A 27,266-nucleotide genomic window follows, 5' to 3' on the forward strand; every position below is an offset into this window, starting at 1 on the left:
GAGATTATTCTAGTGTTTCATTCATACTTAGTTCAAGTACTTTATCATTTGGCTGTTAGGGTTTGAGTCCTCTTTGGAGGTCATAGCTTTTAAGATAGTGTATTGTTATTTTTATATGCTGAAATCTAAAACAGTAGACATTGTTATTTTGAGAGGTCTTAAATAACCAATCTTTCAAATGCCATGTTCCCCTTTCAAGAGTGGTTAGTACTGCATTTTTATACTCAGTTGCTTGTGGTGGTTTGAGTGGGACGTTTCATTGCCAATGATCATCAATTTGCCCCATCACCAGGAGCTTGGTATGGAAAATGGGTGGCAAAGTGACTGAATGATTCCAAAGAACAGTGAATGAATCATGCTCTCTGACTAAAACAGCATTGTCAGTCTCCTCACGAGAAACCCCACCACGTTTCAATTTGTCACGAACCACAGGAAGCCTTTGACTCTTTCATTATCTACAGTATTATTGTGATTTTACAGAAGCTTTGACATTTGTTGTTTTTTTTCCCCTTGTGACGCAGGACAAGAGAAGAGAAGACTAAAATGTGATCACCAAGTGGAAGTTAGAAGTGAGAATTCTTTTTAAAAAATGTATCAAATGAAAGCAAACTGTAATGCAACTAAAATTTAACTGGGTCCTAAAAGACCATATGGTTGGCAATGAAGCTGGGCTCGACCCTATAGTTTGGGCTTCATTTGCAGTTGAACTCACCGAGATTCAGGGAAATTAAATAACTGTAATAGAGCAGTAGAATGACTTTGGATTTGAAAAAGAAAATTCACTCAAAGACCAATAAGATTGAAAATTGCAACAGGTGCTTCAATTTTGTTTCATGGTCACAGAAGCTTGCCATGCAAGCTCGCTCACAAAAATGTGCCACCAGTCGTAGGGAGATCACCCCAGAGTCTGGAATGGTGGATAAAGCGGGCCTGGGATAGGAAAAGCAACTCAAAACACAGGACCCCCCAAAGGCTGGCCGGCATCCGTCTCACTGCACAAAAGGATAAATAAAAGTCATGTTTTTCACATAAAGGGCCTTGATGAGATAATACTCTGATTCCAAGCCATTAAAAAGTTATAGACCGTTATGTGGCCAACTAATTTAAGTACACTAATAATTGCTGTGCTCTCAAATAGTTGCTGTAAAAGAAATTCCCAGGGGCAGATAAATTTAGGAAACTCTACATCATAAATCCCTTCTTCAAAGGTAGTTGCAATATATATCAGCATATTAAAGGCTCTGATATGCCCTGAAGTAACGAAACTTCCTTCTAACTCTTCAGTCTAAAATACCCCAGGATTTTTTTAAACCCGGAACTCTCTTATCACAGAATATTTAATACAGTCCTATACAATGGCATTATTCCTTTTATCTCAATAAGGGACATGCTGTCAGAGTATCATAAACTCTTGGATTTGGAAGGGATCCTAGAGCATTTATTTTACTCCTTTCTCAATGAAGGAATCTTTTCTATCTTCTTACTAATAAGTGGCTGTCCAATCTCCAGTCACTTCCCCTGGCAGTGAATTTATTCCATTACCCAGATTCATTACCTCGGGATGAGCTTAATTTTTAGAAAAGCTTTCCTTTCATTGACCGGAAGTCAGACCTAAAATCATAGCATATTCTGATTCAAACCCAGTGCGACTGAGCCAGTTCCCCGAAGCTGCAAGGAAAAAATGAATCTCTTCCACTTGAGAGTCACTTAAACTGTGAAGGCTGCCATCCTCCAGCCCTTTAAGTTTCTTTTTCTTTTTAAATTAAACATCCTTACTTATTTCAACCATCCCTCTCACATATTCACCAGTTGTTCCCCACTGTTTGAACCCTAGCTTGATGGGGTCCCATATGCAATTTGGCATTGACCTAAGCACCCATTCCAGGCATGGAGGACGGTAGGACACGACAACCTTTCTCATTCTGAAACTCCACTTTTTTTTTAACTCATTAGTATTTTATGAATGCTAAGTTCCTCTTGACTCATTGTGGGCCCTGCTGAGTACAACCTAATGTTCTATGCCTTTTTTAGAAGTACAATTTAGCTAAATCCATGTATCTATGGCTAACTGATTTTCAACAAGGGTCCCAAGACCGTTCGATGGAGAAAGAGTAGTCTCTTCAATAAATGGTAGTGGGGGAACTGGATATCGCACGCAAACTCATACCTCACACCATACACAAACATTAACTCAAAATGGTTCAAAGACCTAAATTTAAGAGCTAAATTTAGCTGTGTTTTCTTAGAAATGTTGGCAAGGATGTAGAGTAAATTGGAACTCTCATGCACGCTGGTGGGAAAGTAAAATGTTTCAGCCACTTTGGCAGTTAATCCAGAAGGTAAATATAGAATTACCATATGATTCAGCAGCTCTATTCCTCCATTGGAAACAGGTCCCTCATTTGACAACAGATAGTCAAACAAATAATCGTACACAAATGCTCAGAGCAGCTCTATTCATAACGGCCAAAAAGCAGAATTAACCCAAATGTCCACTGAAGGATGAATGGATAAACAAACTGTGGTATATTCACACAACGGAATATTGTTCAGCCACAAAAGGAATGAAATTTTGGTACATGCTATGACATAAATGAACCTTGCCAACATTATGCTAAATAAAGTAAGCCAGACACACACACATACTCACACACACACACACACACACACACACACGCACAAACACACACTACAATTTAGCCATGTAAGAAACATGCCTGTCTTGTCAACTCAAAATAGAACCATCCTCTACATGGAAATAAGAGCAGGACTTCATAATTATCCTCATGAACGATTTCTTCTTTTTGGATATGACTCACTGTTCTAGCCTGTGAATCATCCTTCATTCTGATTCCGTCACTACACACATTTACTCTACCAAACTCTGCTGATGGACTGGGCCGCGAATCAGGAAAGACGTACCTCTTCTCTAACCAGTAGAGCAGAGCACTGCAAAGGGACACCCATCATCTTGTGTGGGTTCCATGTCACAGAGTTGGCCCTAAGGGAAAGAAATGGAGTTAAGAGGGTGGCACCTATGACAGGCTCAGGCTACAAGGTCTTGTGCCAGGACAACAGAGCTTTGAGGTTCTTACCACTGTTTCTCAGACTCCTGGATGATGCTAAGTTTACAACATAAAACGTGGACTCTTAAACCTACAACCTTTTCTTTGTCTACAGAGAGAGTAGGTGAGGGTGGGCATCTTCATGCAGCTCCCTGCTAGCTTCCATGGAGGAATTCAGCCAGCCTCCATGTGATCTGAGAGTCCCTTTGAGGGACTGGGATCATCCACTCCAGTGTCCTGCCCATGGCGGCCAAGCAGGAGCGCACCAAGCAGGTGAAGGGGCTGTCTTCACGTGCCTCTGTTGTTCCTGGAGGCACCCCCATAGTGGCCTGGGGTGTAAAGCGATGGCTTATTTCACTGCTTAACTTTGTTCTTCTCAACCATCTCTCCTTCTTCCTCTTCCATTGATTATTACATTCTTCATATCTGTCCTTTCATAATAGCTTCTAGCTCATCCCATTTTCATCTCTTCTCTGACCCAGACATGTCCTTCTAGACCACAGGTGGGATATGCTATGGTTCCTATAGCAGTTTTCAATCTATTTTGTCCCAACACACTTGAGAAATACAATGCTCTCCCATCAGTAATAGAGATTGTCAGGGATTTATGCTATTTGAAAAGTCTAAACCATAGTTCTGGGTCAGATTCTTATAATAATAATGCCATCAAGGGTGAGCGCAGGCCATGTATTCAGTCTTGTGTCCTTGCTCTATCCCATACCCATTTTCATTTTTCATGACACCATTTTCATCACACCAGATTATTTTTTATTCTCAGAAAATTCTATTCCCATATTCCTGGGTCTCTTAATGCTATTTCTTCTTCCTGGAATGTCATCTCTCTTTGCTCCACTTGGCTAAATCTTACTTGTTCTTTAAGTCCCAGATCAGGTGTTATTTTCTCTGCAGAATTCTTTCACCTTCATTCAACTTCTCTCCCTCACTCCTGCTGAACTGCTCCAACCGGCTCCTCCTTTGGCTCCCAGGGAAAGCAAGTGTCCCCTCCATGAGTGAGTTCCCATCGCTCACTTCACGGGTTTATCAGGCAAGGTGAGCCCCTGTGCATGTCTTCTGAGAGCCTAAGGGATCCTTGAGGATGAGAATCATGAATGTGACCTTGGTATAAACAGACTCACAGGAGGAGGGAAAGTAGAGCTACCCATGGCAGCTGGCTCCAGAGTCCTGCGGATCGCTGGCCCTCCTCTGGCTGAACAACAGACTTGGGCTCACCTGCTCCCAGCACTCGAGTTGCTTCCCAAGCCCAAGAACCTTGGGAAGAAATGAGAAGCTGGGAAACATCCCATTCTTCTATCTGATGAGTGGTGGGCATCAGCTGGCCAGCCAGAGAAGGTTTTCTGGCCTGGGGATCTCATCTGAATCAGTAGATAGGCCAGCTCATCTTCCGATACACAGTAAGCATTAAACAAGTTTGGTTCCTACTATTGATTTCAATTCTATCATTTACACACTGTGTGTGACTTTGAGCACATATACACTGCTTCTAGAATATTCTACAGCTCCATGCCTAATCCTGATGAAAGTCAGCTTTGTCGGTAATGACACCTGATGGAGGAGAGAATAACTGTTCTTCATTTCTCTGCCTGGAGGTGTTTGTTTCAATGCTGTGGCCAACTTGTCTTTTTAGAGTAGATGCTGTTGAGGCCCACAGCTACCCGTCACTGAGTTCCCTGTCCTGCCTCTCTCGCAGAGGGGCTGCCTCATAAACAGGGCAAAAAGCTGCACAGAGTGATTCAATAACATGCTCTTAGTTTGTTTGAGAAATGTTGGCAATTTATGAAAAACAGCCTCAGGTTCAATTCAAAATGTTTTGCTGTGAGGTTCAGTCATGAGGCTTCTGTGATATATTGTAAGTCAGAGAAAACTGACTCCCTGAGGGCTGTTTTAAGACATGTCCTTGTGCCCTCATTTGTACCTCAAACTCAGCAGACCCCACACGAGCTCATTAACTTGCCCCTCCTCATCCTTCCAGATCCGTTCTTTCACGTGTGTTCTGTGCCTCGGTGCCTCACACTGCCCCCCTACACATCTAGCTCTCAGACCTCAGGTGTTAGTAGCATTTTCTTCTTTCTGCTCTCCCCATATCACCCCTTGCAGCTCCAGTGTTTTGTTTTTTTTTTTTTAACTTTGTATAAAGCGCTTTATTCTGTAGTACTTGGTGCTTGTAACTTTTGAGGAAGATGCTTCCTAGAGTACAACAAGCTAATGCTAGCTTGGTCAAAGATATCTACAAAAAAATGTCCCCTGTACTTTTTAACATATTATATAAGACTGTAAAGTCTGTCAAGGCAGAAAGTGTGGAATTTCTTAAAGTATTGGAAAATAAGGCAAAAGAAAGTATTATATACGAAGAGTGTTTAAGCATTCTGTAATATACAATGGTCTTCATTGTATAATTAGAGCGCAACTTATCTATCTATCATCTATCTATCTATCTATCTATCTATCTATCTATCTATCTATACACACACAAAGTGTTTCAGAAGCAAGGGAAGTCAACAGAAGCACTGGTTCTTTAAATTACACGCGGTCCTGTAGACAAGCAGGTCTCTGTGATGGTTCGTCCTGTTGCAGGGAAGCCACATGGCTGGGTTCATCCACTTATTTCCCTCCCAGCCGCTACCGCCCGGGTTTGCACCCTTAGCTTCTGCCACCGCCGCTACCCCTCACCTGGACATTCTCGAGAGCTCAGTGGCTTCTACTGGGTCCCTGGCCTCCATCTCCTCCCAAATCCAGAGCTGTCTCTCCAAAGGGCAGGTGAGATCATATGACTCGTCTCCTCACTGCCCCCTTGCCCCCCCCATGGCTGCTACGGCAGGGGCTTTCACTCCCCCCCGTTCTAATCTGAGAAATATCATGCTCTCCATGCAAAATAATGGCTCCTAGAGCAGGGATTCTCAGCTCAGGGATTTATGTTGATCCTGACTTGGTCCTGTGGGCAGGCCCTCCACTGAGACTCCCTGGGCAGGACTTGTGGACACTCCACGAGCTTCCTACTCACTGCCGTGAGTCCCTCTCAGTCTCCATCCAAACTTATCTGGACTTCCTCCAAGGACCCTTTCAGACCTCCATGCCCTTGCTCTTCACCTTGAATGTCCATCTTCCACTTCCGCCTGACGCAGCCCCAATGCCCACCCCCGCGCCAAGACTTCCCGGAATAACCCCGTTTAGCAGGAATCATCCCTTTCTCTGCGCTTGCCAGTCATCTCTCTTGTCTGTCTCTTGAGCCTTTACTTCCTCTGCCTTGAAGTTTAACCCATCATTGACTGCCACTCTTCCCTACCAGATTCTAAGCCCTTTGAAAATAGGCTTCACACCATATTCGTCTTTGTGCCCTCGCTGGGCCTGGTGCTGCACCTTGCATATGGCAGAGGTTCAGTCACTACTGAACTGAATTTCTAAACCGCCGGCTCTCGGGGCAGGAGTGAGGGCAGTGATTGGTAACATGGCAGAAGCCGGGCCAGGACCTTCAGCCGGGCCCAAAAGCCTTGAGAGGGGGCGACCACAAAGGGAGATTACAGGCAAGCAGCAGCCTGCTGTGGGGAGGGATTAAAGGAGACAGTCTACAGTGCACAGAAGCGTACTTGGGAGCGTTAGGGCTCTGGGCACACCCTCTCAGCTATGCTGTCTCTAGAAAATTTGACAGCGTTAGCAAGAAGAACGCTGCTTTTTGAGAATTTGGTAGGTACTCAAAGGGAGTGCCAGGTAGGCTCTGGTGACTTGTGCCATTTTGTTATGAAGAGGGCACTCTGGGGACCCTGTGACCACGGGGGAACCTCTCGATCTGGGGACAAGAATTGACCATGGCTTTCCTCCCCTTTAGAGTGAATCCTTGGAAAAATGTGTGCCCCCAAATGGGGCAAATTTTTGTCCCTAAACTTATGCCCATGCCTATTATGCCCAGGCGTTTCCACTGGTTCTACAAGCGTATTCACCAAAGACGATGTGCCTTTTGCTAATAAGTCAGCAAGACGGATACTCTCGGGTACAGAGGTAGCAGCCCCTCTTTTTTGGGGACTTCATCTTTGGCTCTTCCACTTTGTAGATTTAGTTACAATACGGTTTCAGAACTGCAGCAATTGGAGGAGACTATGGTCCACAGTGAATGTTCTAAGCTTTGCTCTGAAATAACAGTCTTTAGTACAAAAGTGTGTGGGTGTTTATTTTTCCAAGGCTCAGGATAGGTAATTTAGTGAGCTTTTAAGTCATCACTGGTGGAGGACGCCCCCTGGCTTTTGGCACTCTGAGTCCCAGGTGGCATTAAAAGTACAATAATAGACGCTTACATTTTGTGCCAGTCAGAAAGAAACTAAAGAGAAGGTACTGTGTACAGACCACCTCTCTCTTGAAAGCACGAGAATTCGTTCTTGTTCTGATCATCTGAGCAGGCATCTTCCAAGCTGTTCTTTTTTTTTTTTGTTCCCCATCATCTCTCCCTCTGTAGTGCATTGCCTTCTCCTTAAGCGTCTGGTTCCACAGAGATCTTCATGGCAAAAAGGAATTGGGCATGGGAGAAGCCCCAGAGGACTGGAGCTAAGTGGGAACCCGCCATCAGAGCCCAGGCAGCGCTACCCGCCAGCCACTGACCCCAGCCGGCAGACTCACAGACGGCTACCCTGCTGACTTGGGCCTCAGTAGGTCTCTCGAGGGTTCCACAAGTGAGGCAATGTGCCCCTGACTCTGCCTCGGTGACCCCTGCCCCCTCGGGTTCTCTGCACGTGAGCAGGCCTGGGCATCACGGAGCACGCTGGGGGCATCCTTCCTGGCCTGGCCCCATGGCCAATGCCGACAGATGCTCCCACGCTCCATCGGCCTCACTCCTCATTCTGGAGCAGAAACTGTGCCAAGATATCTGGAGGCAAAGCCAGTGGGAAACTCTTCCTGGGCAGCATCTGGCTACTGGGCAGGGCATGGTGGGCCCTTGGCAGCCTCGGACCAACTCAGGCTTTCTGAGTTAATTGCCTGGCGTAGCAGAGCTCACCTCTGCTGTTGACCTGCCGTGGTGTAATGGGAGAACGGGGACGCTGAGCTTCCTCTGTGCACGGTCAGCAAAGCCTGAGGCTGATTTTGCATTGTATAATTTTTTTCCTTTTCTCTTCAGACCTGAATATGTTTTATGCTAATCAAATATCACCTCCTTTGGGTTTGGAGGCTTTTCTCAACCATCTACTGCTTAGTCTCTGAAAAAAAAGTGCTTTGTTGCATCCATCAGAGCTATGTAAAAAAAAGAAAATTATCGTAGGAATGAAACCATGAGATGAGGTTCTCACAAGTATGTCTTGCTTTCAGCTGGCCGTAGTAAACCTCAAACCCATGCTTTCAACACTGATAAATTACAAGGTGCAAAGTTATTTGTTGGTTTGCTTACAGCAGTGGATATTACCCTTTTGAGGAATATGAAAGCTACAGATCTTCTCCCTAGAAAATTATGACCTGCCAACAGGTTTTAAATAATTTGGGTAGTTGGTTCAGAGATTGTAGGAAGGTCATTGCTGAGCCCTCTGGTCAACCGCGGACTCCAGTTAGGAATCTCTATTTATTTGAGAAACATTCTGCCTGGGCTACTGGATAGAGGATTTGATGTCTTTTTGTTATTTACACGTAATGTTCATGGGTCTATGACCACACAGGTCAAGGCACACAAACACTGTAGAGAATGGGTTCACCTGTGTCCCAAGAGTGCTTGGAAATTGTATGTAACTTGCTTTTCACATTTAGCTTTCACACTTAACATTGTTAGCAAGAAAAGTGGGTGTACCTCTCCACGCCGCTCAGTTTCCATTTGTGCTTCCGGGACATCAGTAATCCCCCACCCCAAGCTGCCTGCAAAAGGAAGATCATATAAGGAACATGGTAACAGGTCTTTCATTGCCTAGAGTTCTCAAGTTTGGTGTCTTCCAGAATAGTGAGACTCTCATGGGGTGAAAGTCATCTCCTCAGGCTCAGGCAACAGGGGGCTGGTCACCTTCTGGCACTAGACTTTCAAAGTTTAAATTGGAAACTATTATAAGGTTTCAGGTTCCATCCCACATTTAGACAAGTGTAAGGAGCCAAACTGGGGGCACATTTCTTGTGTCTGCACAAAGGAAAGGTCCTTTCCCCCACGCATCACCACCACTCATAGTCCTAGTAAAGCTCGTGATCTCAGAACAAGAAACCCTGTTGTCTGCCCTGTTGAAAGTACAGAGGAATGGCTAGGGGACTCATTAAGCAGCTTCTGAATTGTAAGGAAAACTCCTTTGGCAAGTCTGGATGATTCCAGAAGGAAGAAGCAGCTTCATAATCCTATTTCACTAATATGTATTTGAGGATAAGATAATTTCTCTGTCAAGAAAAAAAGGAAAGAAAGAAAGAAAGAAAGAGGAAAACAAGCAGGAAGAATTTGTGCCAATTTGTTGAGTGACTAGAACATGCCCCTTAAAAACTTGTACTCAAGTTTGAAGATTTGAATTAGTGTAGTGATGCAGTGATCTCCTTTAAAAAGAAGATGTCAAGATGGAGATTCATTGGAAAATGTTGGTATTCTTTGTGGGTAAAAATAATCCTAGGATAATTTTAAAAGAAAAAAAAAACACGTGTTAGGGTATAATTGCCTTTTTTTTTTTTAGTCTGTTATAATTTCAGTTCTTTTACACTTTGAAAAATGATCTGATTTTCCAAATATGTAATAATTTAAGATTTTCTCTAATTTAATTATAAAGAGTATAAGCATTTAAGATAATAAGTGATACACTTGGTAGGTTTCAAAGAAAGCAAATACAGTTGGTTAAAAGATCTCCCCGCTCTGCTTTAAGTAGAAATCCTAGAGGAGAGACCACAGCTCCTGCTGGCTCAGGACGCAAAGACACTGTTATTTTTAAAGTTGTCAGGATAATCCTCTTCTGGTTTCAGCTAGCAAGCTTTAATAGGCTCTCCAGTTCTGAGACCCAGGTCATGACGGTACTTGAATTGTTCAACTTAGTGTCTTCATTTGTAAAACCGATGGGGTCTCTGCTAGCCTAATTCACACTGTGAATCAGAGAAGGAAAAGACGACTGGTAACCACCACTATGCAGGGTAACACTGGGATCATGGACATCTACCTGGTTCAGCCTTAGTAATAGTGGATTAGTAACGAACAGTTTGCAGATAACAGCTGATCTTTGAACCACACTTTGAGTAATACTGGCCTATGCTTAAATTTCTTCACTTTGTCCTTCTAAATCTTGACTTTTTTTTTTTTTTTCATTTGAAAATGTTTTGGTGGGCACATCTTCATTTGAGTGTGACTAGGTCTGGAGTCAAAAACATTTCAAATATAATTTATCTTCTTAGCTGGCCCAGCTAAGAAATTGGGGAAATTTGGTGGCCCATACTTCCTAGCAAGCTGCCAAGTCTGCTTTCCTCTCCAAATATACAAATACCTGACTTGAGTTTGAGGTTTGTTTGTTTGTTTGTTTTTTTATCCTCTGGGTTTCCTATGTAAATGTAACTCTTTTTTGCATTTTTGATCATTCTCCTAGGGAAGTACAACGTGCACATGTGTGGCTGTGTATGGATGTGTGTAGGCTACACTCCTGATGAATCAAGAGCTAAGTGCTCAGCTTGGGTACTGGTCATAGAAATAAGAATATTATCATGTTGGGGACATTAAGGCAGGTCAGCTTCTGACTTCCTCCAGTCAATGTTGGGTACTGGGTGAGTTGTGGGCTACTTTGTCTCTGGACTCTTCAAAAGCTTAAATCTCCCCATTCTGAAAATAGGCTCCCAAAGGAAAAAAAGAGAGAGAGAGAGAGAGAGAGAACATTTCATTCCATGAGCCCCAAATGAATAAATGTGCAAGGGTATTTTAGTGGCCATCCCTATGGGATACTCACATCCACATGCATCCAGATCTTGTACTTTTTGCAAATGTCAGCAACTGCCAAGAGGGGGTCAAATGCTCCATACACGGTGGTCCCAGCTGTGGCGCTCACAAGGAAAGGAACAAATCCCTACACAAACAAGAAAGCCCCAAATAACATCAAACAGGGCGTCACGGATTTTTTTTTTTTTTTAAAGCTGATAAAAACAGTGGATATCCTCCCTCTGTCATACACTTCTCCAGTTTTGGAACCATCAAAGGGAGTGTCGACCCCTTGGAGCCTGGGAGGACATTCACTCTCCAGGATCTGAGTTCCTCCAGGCCATTCTGTTGGACCTGCCATTTGCCTTAGGAGAACAGGCACTCTGGTTCTCAGGAGAGGCCACACTGCACCCAGAAGTGGGGAAGTTTTATGGTGCCCCCAAGCCATTTATATATTCCAGGTAGATAGTCTACCCCCCTTTGTTCACTTTCTAGTCTTCCTTTTATATAACAGTCCCCTGAATTGAGCAGGCCAAAGAACAAAGAAGGAAATACAACCCTTTATTCCTATTTAGAAAATCCTGAGATCATTTATTTGGTGTCTTAGAGGGAAGGGTTCATGTGGGATTAGACAATAAGCCATGACCGTTATCTGTCTAAGTAGTCCTCAGTCTGTCTGGCCCTGGCTAAATGAAAATTGCTAGAAGGTAGAAAAAGAAGAATGCCTCGAACGGAATGAGCAGAGCCATGATGTGACGGGATGTCAGAGTCAGTCTTTAGGTGGCAGCAAAGGTTTAATCTTGTGGTTTACACTACTAGAAGTAGTTCGAGAACAGGAACAAGGGGAACCTCCTGCTCCCACTTTGCAGAAAAATATAAAAGGCAGATTTAAAGAAATAATGTATTCCTAAATTGATAATAATAAAACGCACCTGTTCCTCTCGTTGAACTAGAAACCGTGGGTCCTATCCACTAAAAGTTACACTACGGGAGTTCTACAAACCAGCTCTCTGGTTAGAAATGACCTTCTAGAGCTTTGTGGGAATCTTTTGCTGGTCTCCAGCCGAAGAAGGAGATGCTTGGAGAGCCAATCATAACCATATTCCTAGGCGGGAAAAATTAGCCCCTTTCAAGTAACCACACCACAGTAACTCATGCTGCATTGGTATTGTGATATTTTCCACTTGTGAAGATGATCTTTCAAATGTATGTCTGTTTAACGCCAACTCTCAGCACATAGTAAGACAAATGCTTTAGAAATTTCTCCAGCATCACCGTGTATATTATCACAGGGTATATTATTTAAACAGCAATTTAGATCTTTCCAAAGCAGAGGCTACAACTCAGAGAAATGAATAATGACTGGATGCAAAAATCCCATATTCCCAGTAAAGCTGGGAGGTTGAGAACTGGGTCTTCTTTTCAAAACAAAACCAAGGTGGTGGCACCTGGGTGGCTAAGTGTCTGACTTGATTTCGGTTCAGATCATGATCTCAGGGTTGTGAGATCGAGCCCTGTGTCAGGCTTTGCCCTGGGCGTAAGCTTGCTTGGGATTCTCTCTCTCCCTTTCCCTCTGCCCCCCAACATATCCCCCCCAAACAAACAAAAAAACCAAAACCAAACTGTGTTCTCCACTGGATGGAAACAGAAATATGTACCCTTCGCTTGTTATGGGTTGAATAAACCTCCCTACAAAAACTTACTTTTTGTTTGGCTTCAAGGATCCTTCTTTCAAGATCAGATGGGATCATTTTCCCCCTGAAAGGAAAAATACATACATTATAGGTTTGCTTCAAATAGTTTACTCTGTTGTCTTTACAAGCAGCCACATCAGGGTAAAAGTTCGACCCTAAGCAGTGGATAATCACGATCAGTTAAAACAACTTGATGGCTGTTTCCAGGAAGAAATGCAGTTCCTCCCTGAAGGATGCAGGATATAATTTCCGACACATTGAGGAGACTCCTGAGCACACTGTGCTGTTAGAACAGCCACACGTCACTCCATGCTGCACAGAATCCACTTTTTGGGTCATCCTCTTAACTCGATTAAAACAAGCCTGCTTTGGTGCGAGCCACGTGGCAATGAAAAGAGAGTGCAGAAAAGAGATTCGTGTTCCCAGTCTTCGAATGAAGGGAGCTGCAATTTCACATATAGATGACATGCCAAAAAGAGGAATCCATTCTGAAACAACTGAATGAAAAATATTAAATAAAAGAAATACTTAATTACATGCTAAGTGCTAAAAGCATAAAGGCGGCAGGGAAAACATGGGCTCAAATTTCAAACATTTAGATACATGGACTTTGGAAAAAGAAACATCCTTTCTATCCTTCCTGAAATGTTTCTTTCCTAAAATAAAAACACAGATAGTGCTTTGCTAATTGCAAAACCACATTATTATAATAATCAAAGGAGTTGATTTAGACAAGAAGCTAGATGTAGCTAGATGTGTGATCTTAGTCAAGTGACTTGATTTCTCTGTGCCTCTCATTACTGTCCCTGGAACAGAGTGAGAGTAATATTACTTATGGAGTTATGAGGTTTAAATGAGATAATAAATGCAAAACTATTTAAAAAGTGCACGGCATGTGGGAAGCATTCTTAAATGTTAACTTGTATTGTTGAGATTGTTATGTATTATGACATCCATCTCCCGACTTTTGGGGAAAAAACAGGGAAAGGACAGAGTAGTTGCATGGTGCCGGAAGTAGTAAAAAATTCTTTAAACCAAAATAGCTCTCTTGAGGTTGCTAAACTGGCTTCACTTTTCACATCGGGGTCATCGATCTAGGTTTTTAAAAGGCAATTTGGAAAAATAAATTATGGGCAGGAGGTTGTCACAATAAATGGCTGAGAAACCCTATTGGCATTTAGGGAGCAGTGAGTGAGGGGGGTTGGTATTTGTCACTAGGTCAATAATCCATTCCTGTCTGTCCCTGTGACTTTAGGCACTTCGTTACATCTTCTAAGCTTTACAGAAGCCTTAAGAACCACTAATTTATGTGAAGCTGTTTTCCAAAGGAAGGCAGTTAAAATGCAATTATCTGGCAACCATCATGCACAAGTTATCAGTGATTAGTCAGGCTGGGTTGGAACAAAGGACAGTGAATGTACATTTGGGGCTGAGGGTACGATTCCGGGTCAGAGCCCCCGCCTCTGGGGAACTTCGGTGCGATGGGGCTTCTGAAGGAGGGACAGAGGGAACGGAAAGCAGGGGGTGGGGCGGGGACAAGGAGCTCACTCCCTACATCTCTCCCTACACTTCACAGCTTGGCGGGGGGGGGGGGGGGGCATCCCACGAAGCAGTGATTTTCCATCTCTCTAGATCAGGCTATGCTCAAACACCTTGCTTCAGCGCTGATAGAAACAAAATGTGCAGATTCAGAAGAAATTTGGGTATCATAGTTGTCTTTTACATAAGGTTTTCAGCACATTAAAGTTGCCATTGTATTTTTCTAGGTAAACACGGAAACTGAGAAAGAATTTTCAGAAACAGTTTGCAAATCCCAAATCCTCCCTAGTCTTCCACATATTAAAGGAGAGTAAAAGACTCTCCTTTGAAGAGTTTTGGTTGGACAAGTTTGACAGCTGTGATTCACTCATCTAATCACACCTGGATGTTAAGCATGAGGCAGTAAGTTGTCACCAAGAAGTCACAGATTAGGGTACATTATTATTGGAAGGGGCTGAAGACCTGTTTCTAGTCTAATTGTCTCATTTTTCAAGTGAGGAAGCAGGCCAAGAGAAGTGAAGTGACTGCCCAAGATCAAATGTTGGTAAAAGGTTGATTGTAACTAGAAATAAAACACTAAGCTTCCTTGAAGGGCCAAACAGATAGGAAACCTATTTAGGAAGACTGGAGTCTTTTACGATAAGATAAATCCTTGCAGATAATATCTGACTTTCCTGGATCAGAGGTGTCATTCAAGCATGCCGGGAAACCAGTAATGAACAGTGTGTTGCATTTCTCGATCGGAGTTTTGGGGCGGGCTCCTCAAATAATCAAGTTCAGGCAGAAAGTGATGGTTGTGGCTCTTGACGGGGCGTGTTCCAGCCTTTCTTAGGCCCTCTGCCTAAGATACCTGTTTTATCCACTTAGGGACCCAGAACCTGAAGGTGGCCGATCAGGAGGTATGTGAGCAGAACAGAGAAGTTTAACTCACAGATGATATAGTATGGGGGCCTCTGGAGACAAAACTTTTCATCTTTCTGTTTATCTTAGAATTCGCTGAATTACTTTAGAACAATGGTTCTTAAAATTTAGTGTGCATAAAAAAAATCACTTGTGTGTGCCTTTAAAATGCAGATTCCTTGGCCCCACTCTTAGGGATTTTGATTCAGGAGGTCGATTATAGGGCCCAGGAATTAATTCCTTCCACAAATATGTATTGAATGCTTACTATCGAGGTGTCACACACTGTTGGGGGTACTGGGGTACCGGGGGAAACAGACCAGTTTATAGTCCTCAGGACTTCCATGCTAACAAGAGAAACAAATAATCACACAGTAAAATAGATAAGACATGCACAGGAATCTGCATTTCTAACAAGCACCCCAGAGAATTCTGATCTGGATCCACATGTTGGGAAACATTGCTTTAGAAATGGAAATTTTAGCCTGGTAGGCATTTAAACAATCATGTGACAGACTAGCCAAGTACTATTCATATGACCTATGGTTTTGAGCCATCATGGCTGTAGGGCAGGGAGCAGAAGGAACTCCAGATATGGATCCTGCATCCCCTGCTTGTCTATGTGCTGTGGGATGAGAGAACCTCTGGGTGACAACCAGCAGGGTCCTCTGAGGACTGGAAGCTGTCTGGCCAGGACTGGATTTTCCAGACAAGCATCTCTTGGTGCAGGGAGGCTTTGGATGGCAGCTGTCGCATTCTGTAGGTCTGGCCTCAAAGTATCTCCATAGCAAAAAATGTATATCTTTAATGTTTACATGTCCCAGCCTTTAAGGACACAATTAAGTAGTGACTGATGCTTTTAATGCTGGTCTCTGGTAGCCGTTCGTGTTTACAAAAGGGCTGCCATTGAAGTGGGGATTGTTGAATCAGACTGCTGCTTTGGATGTGGCTGCCTTGCATTGAGATTCCTGATTTTGCAACAGTCTTTATTTATTTATTTATTTGACAGAGAGAGACACAGCGAGAGAGGGAACACAAGCAGGGGGAGCGGGAGAGGGAGAAGCAGTCTTCCTGCCAAGCAGGGAGCCTGATGCAGGGCTCGATCCCAGGACCCTGGGATCATGACCTGAGCTGAAGGCAGAGATTAACGACTGAGCCACCCAGGCACCCCGACAGTCTTTAAAAATTTATATAATTCTATAGGGTCAGATAACTTCACAAAATTTCCTGGGCAAAATCCCACAATGGCAGCTAGAGCTGCCAGCAGGAAAATCTCTTTGTGGGAAGAAGCTAAAGACACAGTGGATTTTGGGCCCAGATTCATGAAGGAGAAAGCGAGCTTACCAACAAGAGAATGTTTACTAGAGAGTTTATACCTCTAGGCAGACATCCAAATGGTCACAAAGCAGGTGCCTGAGTCATTGGTGACCCTGCTCATTGGCCCTGATGAAACTGTAGTAAATCTACCTGCTTTTCTTAAGTGAGTAGGGCTTGTCTCTGTTCGCAGAGATAGGTGTGCAAACAAGAATGGATGTGTGACTCCTTCCTGTTAGAAATTGATTGATATTACAATCATTGCTAAAAGCAACAGTGTTGGCAGCGATAACGAATCGCCAGCTTCAGAAGCACTCCACGATCTCTGGGCCTCCTGCCAACTCTACGAGGCTTACTATTGTTCTGACCTTGCAGACAAGGAAACTGAGGCTCAGGGAGGCAGGTGAATGTGGCTAAAACTCGGAACGTGGAGACAGAATCATTAGGTTCTTGCCCCAGGTCCTATGCTCAGTGTGTGTCCTTGAAGAATTAAGTTCTTCCTTTTGCTCATTCCTAAAGTGATGACAATAGTACCTCCCTCACAAGGTTTCCATGAGGATTAAATGAGATAATAAATAGAAGACACTATAAAGCACTGAGTATAAAACTCTACCTATGCGTTTACATATGAGTACATATGAGATAGTCTGACCATTGTCACCACCAGCTGTGGTTCTAGCGATGAGTGACTCGCCAGATGTCACGCAGCTAGTAGGCAAACCCAGAGCTGTCTGATATCAGAATGCAGGTTCTTAGCACCATACAAGAGATGTCTTCCAAAGCATTTATGGGGTTCAAACAAAATACCTGCTTATCTGAAAGGTTGCGTTCTAGAACTGCAATGATGTATGTAAAATTAACACTAGGGTTTTTTGGAAACCCCTCAAAGTGAGGAGCTCCTTGATCCCAATTCTATTGGCTATTGGCCTTGTTTAGTAAAATAAAAACTTATCACTTCCTACTAAAACATATTGCTCCATCATCCCTTGATGATACTGTTCCTTCTAGCGTAGTATCCAAATGCTAGAGGAGTAACCAAAATCTGCCAGTTTTTTGGTTTTGCTTTTTAAGTAGTCAGGGCTAAGTGAAACCATTTCTTTAACATAGATTGTGATATTGGGATGGTAAAGGGAACTCATGGACCCAAGCCAATTTTCAAATTGCCCAGACTGTGTGGTGACTTGAAAATTTCACGGACTGAAAGAGGAAACCATTGTTGCAGGAATTGTGGAGGAGCCGGGAAACTTACGAGCTCTCCTGGGAAAAGAGTTCCATGTGTCTCCACATGGCTGCTGCCGGTGTGGGTAGCCTATCCTGGGACATGCCCAGAAGATAGACTAGCAAACAAAAGTCCAAACAGACCATTCAGGAAATACTAGTATTACGAAACCAAACCCTCTGCTAAAAATTTTTACCATAATTAGAAACAGTGAGCTTCCTCGGTCCCTTTAATATGTAGTTTGATTCAGAAAAAGAATTTTAACTCTAACAGATAACCATATTTTTCCCTTTTAAGAATTTGTTTTCCAATAGGCACAATGGGATCACTTAGCATTACAGCCAGGATAGGGGAGTGGGACAGTTTGGATGATTTTTGTGTCTAATTCTAGTAATTTTTTTTTTAAGATTTTATTTATTTATTTGAGAGAGAGAATGAGAGATAGAGAGCACGAGAGGGAAGAGGGTCAGAGGGAGAAGCAGACTCCCCGCTGAGCAGGGAGTCCGATGCGGGACTCGATCCCAGGACTCCAGGATCATGACCTGAGCCAAAGGCAGTTGCTTAACAAACTGAGCCACCCAGGTGCCCTCTAGTAATTTTTTTTTAAAATTACTTTCTCCAAAAGCATTTATTTCACACAGACACATACACACACTCTCACTCACTATACAACAATCCAAGTGATGTGCAACCAAGGATACCAACCATGATGTGGTTGGGAGCTACTTTTGTTTTCACACGAAACCCCCGGATTGCTGCCATTGGGTGCCCGCATTAGAGCTCACAGGGGAGTATGTGACAAAAGAAAGTGTCTACAAGCAATAAGGTGTGCTGGTCATTTTTCATCACTGCCTCAGCTACCCCAAGCTGCTACTCCTCTTTGTTGGACATACTGGTAGAGAAAAGAGGATTATGATAAGAAGTTCAATTCACTATGTAAGAAAGCATACTTGGCTATTCTAAATAACTTTTGAGTCAGGGAGGAAATCAAAACTGCAATTACAGAACATTAAAAATTAATGACATGGGAATACTACATGTAAAAATATGAGAAGCATCCTAAATCATTCTCAGAGGAAAATGAATAGCCTGGCATGCTTTTGAAATTAAATAACAGAGAATGAAAATAGCTAAATATTTCATCCAAGAAGCTAGGAAAATGAAAACGAACAATGTAGGCAGAGAGAGTGAATGGATTTTTCAATGAATTAGAAACTTTATACGGTAGACTGAATTAATAAATTCAAAAGTTGGTATATTGAAAAGATCAGTGAATAGACAAGTATCTGATTAGTTACGTAAAGAGAGAAAATGTAACATTTGAAATAAGAAAGGAGGTTATGGAAAAAGATATTTTAGTATTATAAAAATTTTTATATAGAGCTTTGGGCTAATCTTAAAATTTTTGAAGAAATAGATTTTTCCCTACTAAAATGTAAATTAAAAGAAATGATTTAATGTGGAACATAAGGAATAGAGCGGAGGACCACAGGGGAAGGGAGGGAAAACTGAAGAGGAAGAAATCGGAGGGGGAGATGAACCATGAGAGACTCTGGACCCCGGGAAACAAACTGAAGGTTTCAGAGGGGAGAGGGGTGGGGGGATGGGGTAACCGGGTGATGGGTAATAAGGAGGGCACGTGCTGTGATGAGCACTGGGTGTTATAGGCTACTGATGAATCATTAAACACCACATCAAAAACTAAGGATGTACTATATGGTGGTTAACTGAACATAATAAAAAAGAAGTGATTCAAGAATATATAGAAAATTTGAAAAAATTAATAATCAAGAAGTAAGTGGGAAAAAAGTTACTAAAAACAACCCCCCAAAATGACAGACCCTGATGTTTTAATAATGAATTTTAACAAGTCGACTATTAGCAGGATAATGCCATATAAACTCTTATAGAGGAGGCAAAGGGAAGCTGCTGGATTTATTTCTAGAAACTAGCTAATTCTATGGGTGCCTGGGTGGCTCAGATGGTTAAGCGTCTGCCTTCGGCTCAGGTCATGATCCCAGGGTCCTGGGATCGAGTCCCACATCGGGCTCCCTGCTCCTTGGGAGCCTGCTTCTCCCTCTGCCTCTCTCTCTCTCTCTCTGTCTGTCTCTCATGAATAAATAAATAAAATCTTTAAAAAAAAAAAAGAAACTAGCTAATTCTAAAAGCAAAATCTGTAAGGTAGCCCAGAAAAGCTTATCAATATATCTTATAAAAATAGCTATAAAAATCCTGATTATGTTTGAAAATATGATACAGAGGAAATTACGGATTAACATGGAACCGAGTACAATTTGTTGCAAGAATACCAAGAATGGAAAGGAGATAAAATAATAATTAGTAACTGAAACTATAAATGAGTAAACAAATAACAAATAAGAAGAAAAACACAGATCTTTACCAAAGGATGCAAAAAAGATTTGAATAAACAGAGAGACACATGTTCTTTGATGAGAAAACTCAACATTGCAAATACACACAATTGCTCTCTAAAAGTAACACAATTCCAACCGTCTCCCCACCAGGAGTTTTAGGGGAATGGGAATCTGAGAAAATAATTCTAAAGTACAACTGGATGAAAAAAGTAATTAAGAATATTCAGTTAAAAAGAGGGCAGGGGACATATTTTTCTCTACTAGAGTGTAGAACATATTATAACACTGTAGTGATTAAAAAGTATGGCAATTGAGCCCAAATAAGCAAATCAGTGGAATAAAAATAGAAGACTAGAAAGTGATTAAAGCATTTTGTTTGATCTCACATCAACATTTGGCAAAAACTAAGTGGATAAAAAAATAAAAAATAATTAATCTCTCTCAAACACCACAGATCAAAATAAATTTCAGTTAGAGCAACTATTAAAATAACAATATAAAGATTCAAAGAAGAAAGCGGAATATTACCATGTACTAAGAATGGGGATGACATTCTAGAAAAGACACCAGAAGTAGAAAATGGATAATTGATGATAGCTCTGACTACCAAAAAAATGGAATATTTTTATAAATACCATAAATAAAATTAAAAGCAAATGATACATTTTGGAAAACATTTACAACATACATGACAAAAAGGGCTTTGTGTTCTTTTTCAACTATGAATGACTGATAAGCATCAAATGCTCAACTTTGTTAATAATTGAAAATATAAATAATTAAAAAATGTTTCTACTCATCAAATTGACACAGGTCACTTAAGGTTTTAGTTCCTAGGATTAGTTAGAACGTGGTGAGCAGTCACCCCTGTATACTGCTTAGGGGAAGTGTAAATTGGCTGGTTCTTTTCTGAAGGGCAACATGCTAGCAAGTATCCTAACTCTTAGTACAGACATAGTCTGGGGCTCAGAAATTCTACTTTTAGGAATTTATCCTAAGAAAATAATATAAGTATGTGTGCAAATATTTAGCCACACTGATATTTATATTAGCAATTTTTTAAATAGTATAAATTTAAGGTAGCTTAAATGTCTAACAACAGACTTAATATAAATTCTAAATAGTAGGTTATTAAATAGTAATTAAGAATTGTATTAGAGAATTTCTAATGACACTAAAGTTGCCCATAATATTTTATTATATAAAAAACAAGTTTCTAATCAGTAGGTTTTATGTTTAAATATATATAATGTATTTGGAAATACATGCACCAAAGAATTAGGAGACATTATGTCTAGGTCCTGCTATTTTCCTGTTTTTCAACAATGAGTATGTGCTGTTTCTGGAAAGAATATTATAAGAAAATAATATTATAATTGTAAGAAAATAGGAAGAGAATATTATGTTTGTTTTTTATAAAAAGAACAGGCTATCCCTTACCTAACACCATATAAAAAATTAACCCAAAATGGGTTAAGGCCTGAATGTAAGAGCTAAAACTATAAAACTCTTAGAAGAAAACAGAGGACAAAAGCTTCATGACATTGGATTTGGCAATGGATATTTTCATGGACACGATGCAAAAAGCATAAGCAACAAAAGGAAAAATAGGCAAACTGGACTTCATAAAAATGAAAAACTCTTGTGCATTAAAAGACACTATCAACAGAGTAAAAAGTATCCCACAGAATGGAACAAAGTATTTACAAATTTTTGCAAAATCTGATAAAGGACTAAGATCCCAAATATAGAAAGCACTCCTTAAATTCAACAACAAAAAACAAACTACCAAAATCAAAGATGACCAATGGGACCTAAGAGGCACAGATGGAACATTCCATCCAACAGCAGGAGATACACATTCTTCTCAAGTGCACATGTACATTCTCCAGAATAGATCATATGCTAGACCACAAAAAATTTTTTAATAAGTTAAGAAGACTGAAATCATATCAAGTGTCTTTTACAATCACAGTGGTATTAAAATAGAAATCAGTTGAAAGGAGGAAAATTGGAAAAATCATAAATATATAGAAACTGAGAAACATACTCCTGAACAGCCAATAGGTCAAAGAAGAAATAAAAAAATAAAAAAGTATCTTTAGACAAATAAAAATGAAAAGACAGCATAACAGAACTTATGAGATGCAGCAAAGCAGTTCTTTTTTTTTTTAAGATTTTATTTATTTATTCATGAGAGACAGAGAGAGAGAGAGGCAGAGGCAGAGAGAGAAGCAGGTTCCCTGCCGAGCAGGGAGCCCGATGCAGGACTCGATCCCAGGACCCTGGGATCATGACCTGAGCCGAAGGCAGACGCTTAACCGACTGAGCCACCCAGGCGTCCCAGCAAAGCAGTTCTAAGAGGAACGTTTATAGTGATAAATGGCTACATTACCAAAAAAGCAAAGTCTCAAAATACCTAATTTTACATCTCAAGGAACTAGAAAAGAAAGAACAAACTAAGCCCAAAGTTAGCAGAAGGAAGGAAAGAATAAAGATTAGAGTAGAAATAAATGGAGACAATAGAAAAGATCAACAAAATTAAGATCTGGCTTTTGAAAAATATAAACAAAATTCACAAAACTTTAGTTGGACTAACCAAGAAACAAAAGGGAAAACTCAAATAAATAAAATTAAAAAGGAAAAAGGAAACATTGTATCATGCCATATAAATACATAAGGTCATGAGAGATTACTTAAAAATATTATGCCAACAAATTGGGTAATGTAGAAAAAGTGAATAAATTCATAGAAACATACAACTTACTGAGACTGAATCATGAAGGAATAGAATTTCTGAAGGGACCAATAATGAGGGAAGAGATGAAAGCAGTAACCAACAACCTCCAACAAAGACAGGACCAGATGGCTTCATAAATAAATTCTACCAAACATTTAAAGGATTAATGCCAATCTTTCCCAAAGTCTCCTAAAAAATTGAAGAGGAGGAAATATTTCCAAACTCATTTTATGAGACCAGCAATACCCTCATACCAAAGCCAGATAAGGCCACTACAGGAAAAGAAAATTACAGGCCAATATCTCTGAAGAACATAGATGCAAAAATTCTCACAAAATACTAGCAAACCAAATTCAGCAATATATTAAAAGGATAATACACAATAATCAAGTGGGATTTATCCCTGAGATGCAAGGATGGTTCAACATCTGCAAATCAATCAATTTGATGCACCACATTAAAGAATGAAGGACAGAAATCATATCATCTCAATAGATACAGAAAAAACATTTAACAAAATTCAACATTCTTTCATGATAAAAAATTCTCAACAGACTGGGGTTAGAGCGAAACTACCTCAACATAATGAAGGCCATATATGACAATCCCATAAGTAACATTATACTCAATGATTAAAAGCTGAAAGATTTTCCTCTTGGATTAGGAAGAATGCAAGAAGTGCCCACTCTTACTACTTCTATTCAACATAGTACTGGAAAGTCCTAGCCAGAGAAATTACACAAGAAAGAGGAAAAAAAAAAAGACATCCAAATTGGAAAGTAAGAAGTTAAATTGTCTCTGTTGCAGATGACATGATCTTATATATAGAAAGCCCTAAAGACTCTACAAAATAAACCTGTTAGAGCTAATAAACAAATTCAATAAAGTTGCGGGATATGAAATTAACATAAAAAATCAATCCCATTTATAGTAGTGTGAAAAAGAATCAAATACTTAGAAATAAATTTAACCAAGGAGATAAAAGATCTGCACACTAAAAACAATAAGACATTGATGGAAGAAGACACAAATAAATGGAAAGATGTCCTGTGTTCATGGATTGGAAGAATTAATATTGTTAAAATGGCCATACTACTCCAAATCATCTACATATTCAATGCAATCCCTATCAAAATTCAAATGGCATTTTTCACAGAAATAGAAAAAACTATCCAAATAGAAAAAATTTATGGAACCACGAAGGAGCTCAAATAGCCAAAGCAATCTTGAGAAAGAAGAACAAATCTAGAGGCATCACACTTCCTGATTTCAAACTGTTTTACAAAGATATTGTAATCAAAACCGTATGGTTCTGGCATACAAATAGACACATAAACCAATGAAACAGAATAGAGAGCCCAGAAATAAACCCATGTGTGTGCAGTCAAATAATCTGTGACAAAAGTGTCAAAAATATGCAATGGGGAAAGGATAAGTTCTTCAATAAATGGTGCTGGGAAAACTGGACAGCCATATGCAAAAAAAAAAAAAAAAAAGAAAAGAAACTGGAGCACCATCTTACACCAAGCACAAAAATTAACACAAAACAGATTAGTGACTTGATCGTAAAACCTGAAACCATAAAACTCCTAGAAGAAAACCTAAGTGGTAAGCTCCTTGACATTGGTCTTGTCTATAATTTTTTTGGATTTAACATCAAAAGCAAAAGCAACAAAAGCAAAAATAAACAAGTGGGACTACATCAAACTAAAAAACTTGTGCACAGCAAATAAACCATCAACAAAATGCAAAGGCACTGTATGGAACGGGAGAAAATATTTGTAAACCATATATCTGATAAAGGATTAATATCTAAATTATATAAAGAACTCTTACAACTCAATAACTAAACCCAAATAACCTGATTAAAAAATGGGCAAAGGACTTGAATAGATATTTTTCCAAAGAAGACATTCAAATAACTAATAGGCATATGAAAAGGTGTTCGGCATCACTAACCATCAGAGAAATGCAAAGCAAAACCACAGTGAGATACCACTATGTACCTGTTAGGGTGGCTCTTATCAAAAAGACATGAAATAATACAGGTTGGTATGGGTGTGGAGAAAAGAAAACCCTTGTACATGGTTGGTGGGAAGGTAAACTGGTGCAGCCACTGTGGAAAAGAGTATGGAGGCTCCTCAAAAATTAAAAATAGAACTCCTATATGATTCCTGAATCCCACTCTTTGGTAAATCCAAAGGAAATGAAATCAGTATTGCAAAGAGACACCTGCACTCCCATCTTCACTGCAACATTATTCCCAACAGGCAAGATTAGGAAACAATCTGAGAGTCAGTTAATGAATGAATGGATAAAGAAGCGTAATACACACACACACACACACGCACACACACACTGGAATATTATTCAGTCATAAAAAGAAGGGAATCTGTGACCACATGGATGAACCTGGCAGATATTATGCTAAGCAAAATAAGCCAGAAACAGAAAGACAAATGCTATATGATTTCACTTATATACAGAATTGAAAAAAGTCAAATTCATAGAAGCAGAGAGTAGAATGGTGATTGCCAGGAACTGCTGGGTGGGAGATATGGGGAAATATTGCTCAAAGAGTACAAACTTTCAGTTATAAGATGAATAAGTTCTAGGGATCTAACGTACAGCATGATGACTTAATTAATAATGTTGTTTTGTATACTTGAAGTCAGCTAAGAGAGTAGATCTTAAGAGCTCTCACCACACCCTCCACCCCTCACCAATGGTAACTGTGTGAGGTGATAGATATGTTAATTAGCTTGATTGTGGTACACAGTGTATGTATATGTATCTCATGGCATCATATTGTACACCTTAAATATATACAATTTTTATTTGTCAATTAGACCAAATTAAAACCAGAAATATATATCCTCAAAAAAAAAAACAGGTAAAATTATTTTTTAAGATGGGCAAAGGACTTGGATAGATATTTCTCCAAAAAAGATGTACAAATGGCTAATAAGCACATGAAAATGTGCTCAACATCACTAATCATTAGAGAGATGCAAATCAAAACCACAATGAAATACCACCTCACACCCATTAGGATGGCAACTATTTAAAAAAAAAAACAACCCAGGAAGTAGCAAATGTTGGCAAGTACGTGGAGAAACTGGAACGCTTGTGCACTGTTAGTGGAAATGTCAAATAGTGCAGCCACTATGGAAAATAGTATGTTAACTCCTCAAAATATTAAAAATAGAATTACCATGTTACCTGTCAATTCCACTTCTGAGTATATACCCAGAAGACTAAAAAGTAAAGCTCAAAAAGATACTTGCACACCCATTGGCCAGAGCAGCACTATTCATAATAGCTAAAATGTAGAAGCAACCCAAGGGTATATACATACAATGATGTATTATTCAGCCCTAGAAAGGAAGGAACTGATGACATTTGCTTCAACATGGATGAACCTTGAGGACATTATGCAAAGTGAAATAAGTCAATCACAAGAAGACAAAAGAGTCAGGTGCCTAGAGTGGTTGAATTCATAGAGACACAAAGTAGAACAGTGGTTGCAGGGGGGAGGGGAGAGAGAGCTATGGGAGTTTTTGTTGAATGGATATAGAGTTTCCGTTTTGCAAGATGAAAAGAGTTTTGGAGATGGATAGTGATGGTGGTTGCCCAAGAACACAAGTGTCCTTCATGTCACTGCACTGTATACTTAAAAATGGTTAAGATGCTAAATTTTATGTGTATCTGACCACAATTTAAAAATTTGGGGAAAGAAGACAAAGGACCATGTTGGACTGGTAAACACCAGGAATTCTCTTCTGAGTCCAAGCCCCAATTCTTCACTTCCCAGCTAGGTGGTCGCAGACATGCTGCCCCTCTACCAGGGTTATAAATCAAACACAGAATGGTGAACTCACCATACTGCTTACGACTGTTATGTACAAAGAAACTCTTCACAAAGTGGGTCAGCACCAGGTAAATGTGAGGGGATATACTCTTCTGTGTCTCTAATAAGTGAATTAATTAGATCAATTGTATAAACTGCTTAGGAGTCCGCCTGGCACATAATATAAACACTAAGGGTCAGCTGTTTTTATTTTATAATCCTTCCTGATATAGGACATAATGAAGCACATATACCTCTAGCACCGCTGAGTTCTCTGTGTCTAACCCATAGGAAATATGACCCTCAAAGGGCTCACCCCAGTTCTGCTCAATAATAATTGATTCAGGATCTCTGCGAAGTCTATCCTATTACAGTGCACTCAATAGCTCCCCAAGGGCCTGAAAGAGTTAATTAGCTTCCCTAACAGTTTTCACACGCTGGCCACAATTCAGCTAATTTAATAAGAGAGTATAATGACCCCAGATTATTTATACTTTCAATTGTTTAAATCAATTGAATGATAAGTGTGGTACTTAACAAGCACAAGGAATGTTATCTGACTGTAATTTGTAAAGCTAAGAGATATGTTAAACTAAAAAACTAAAATTTATACAAAAACATAAGTGTTCATTTTGTGGTATACAAGTATTAATCAAAATACCTAACAGAGATCTCCAGTTATGTGAGATACAGGAAGGCCAGCGACTCTAGCCCTCTGCCCACCAGG

At 40.4% G+C, this 27,266-nt stretch overlaps 1 protein-coding gene across 1 annotated transcript in view; it reads right to left on the reverse strand.

Annotated features, from left to right (window-relative positions):
- GAD2 (glutamate decarboxylase 2) overlaps positions 1-27,266 on the reverse strand; it is a 76,845-nt gene that overhangs the window by 16,789 nt on the left and 32,790 nt on the right. Inside the window, exons 9-12 of the mRNA XM_025891927.2 lie at positions 12,612-12,666; positions 10,940-11,056; positions 8,842-8,906; positions 2,923-3,001 (exon numbers count right to left, since the gene is read on the reverse strand). Of these exons, the coding sequence (XP_025747712.1) occupies positions 2,923-3,001; positions 8,842-8,906; positions 10,940-11,056; positions 12,612-12,666 (316 nt within the window). The remainder of the gene's footprint in view (positions 1-2,922; positions 3,002-8,841; positions 8,907-10,939; positions 11,057-12,611; positions 12,667-27,266) is intronic.

Source organism: Callorhinus ursinus, unplaced genomic scaffold (assembly GCF_003265705.2).
Source record: "Callorhinus ursinus isolate GAN/ISIS: 27379988/994484 unplaced genomic scaffold, GSC_fseal_2.0 scaffold63, whole genome shotgun sequence".
Taxonomy (NCBI): domain Eukaryota; kingdom Metazoa; phylum Chordata; class Mammalia; order Carnivora; family Otariidae; genus Callorhinus; species Callorhinus ursinus.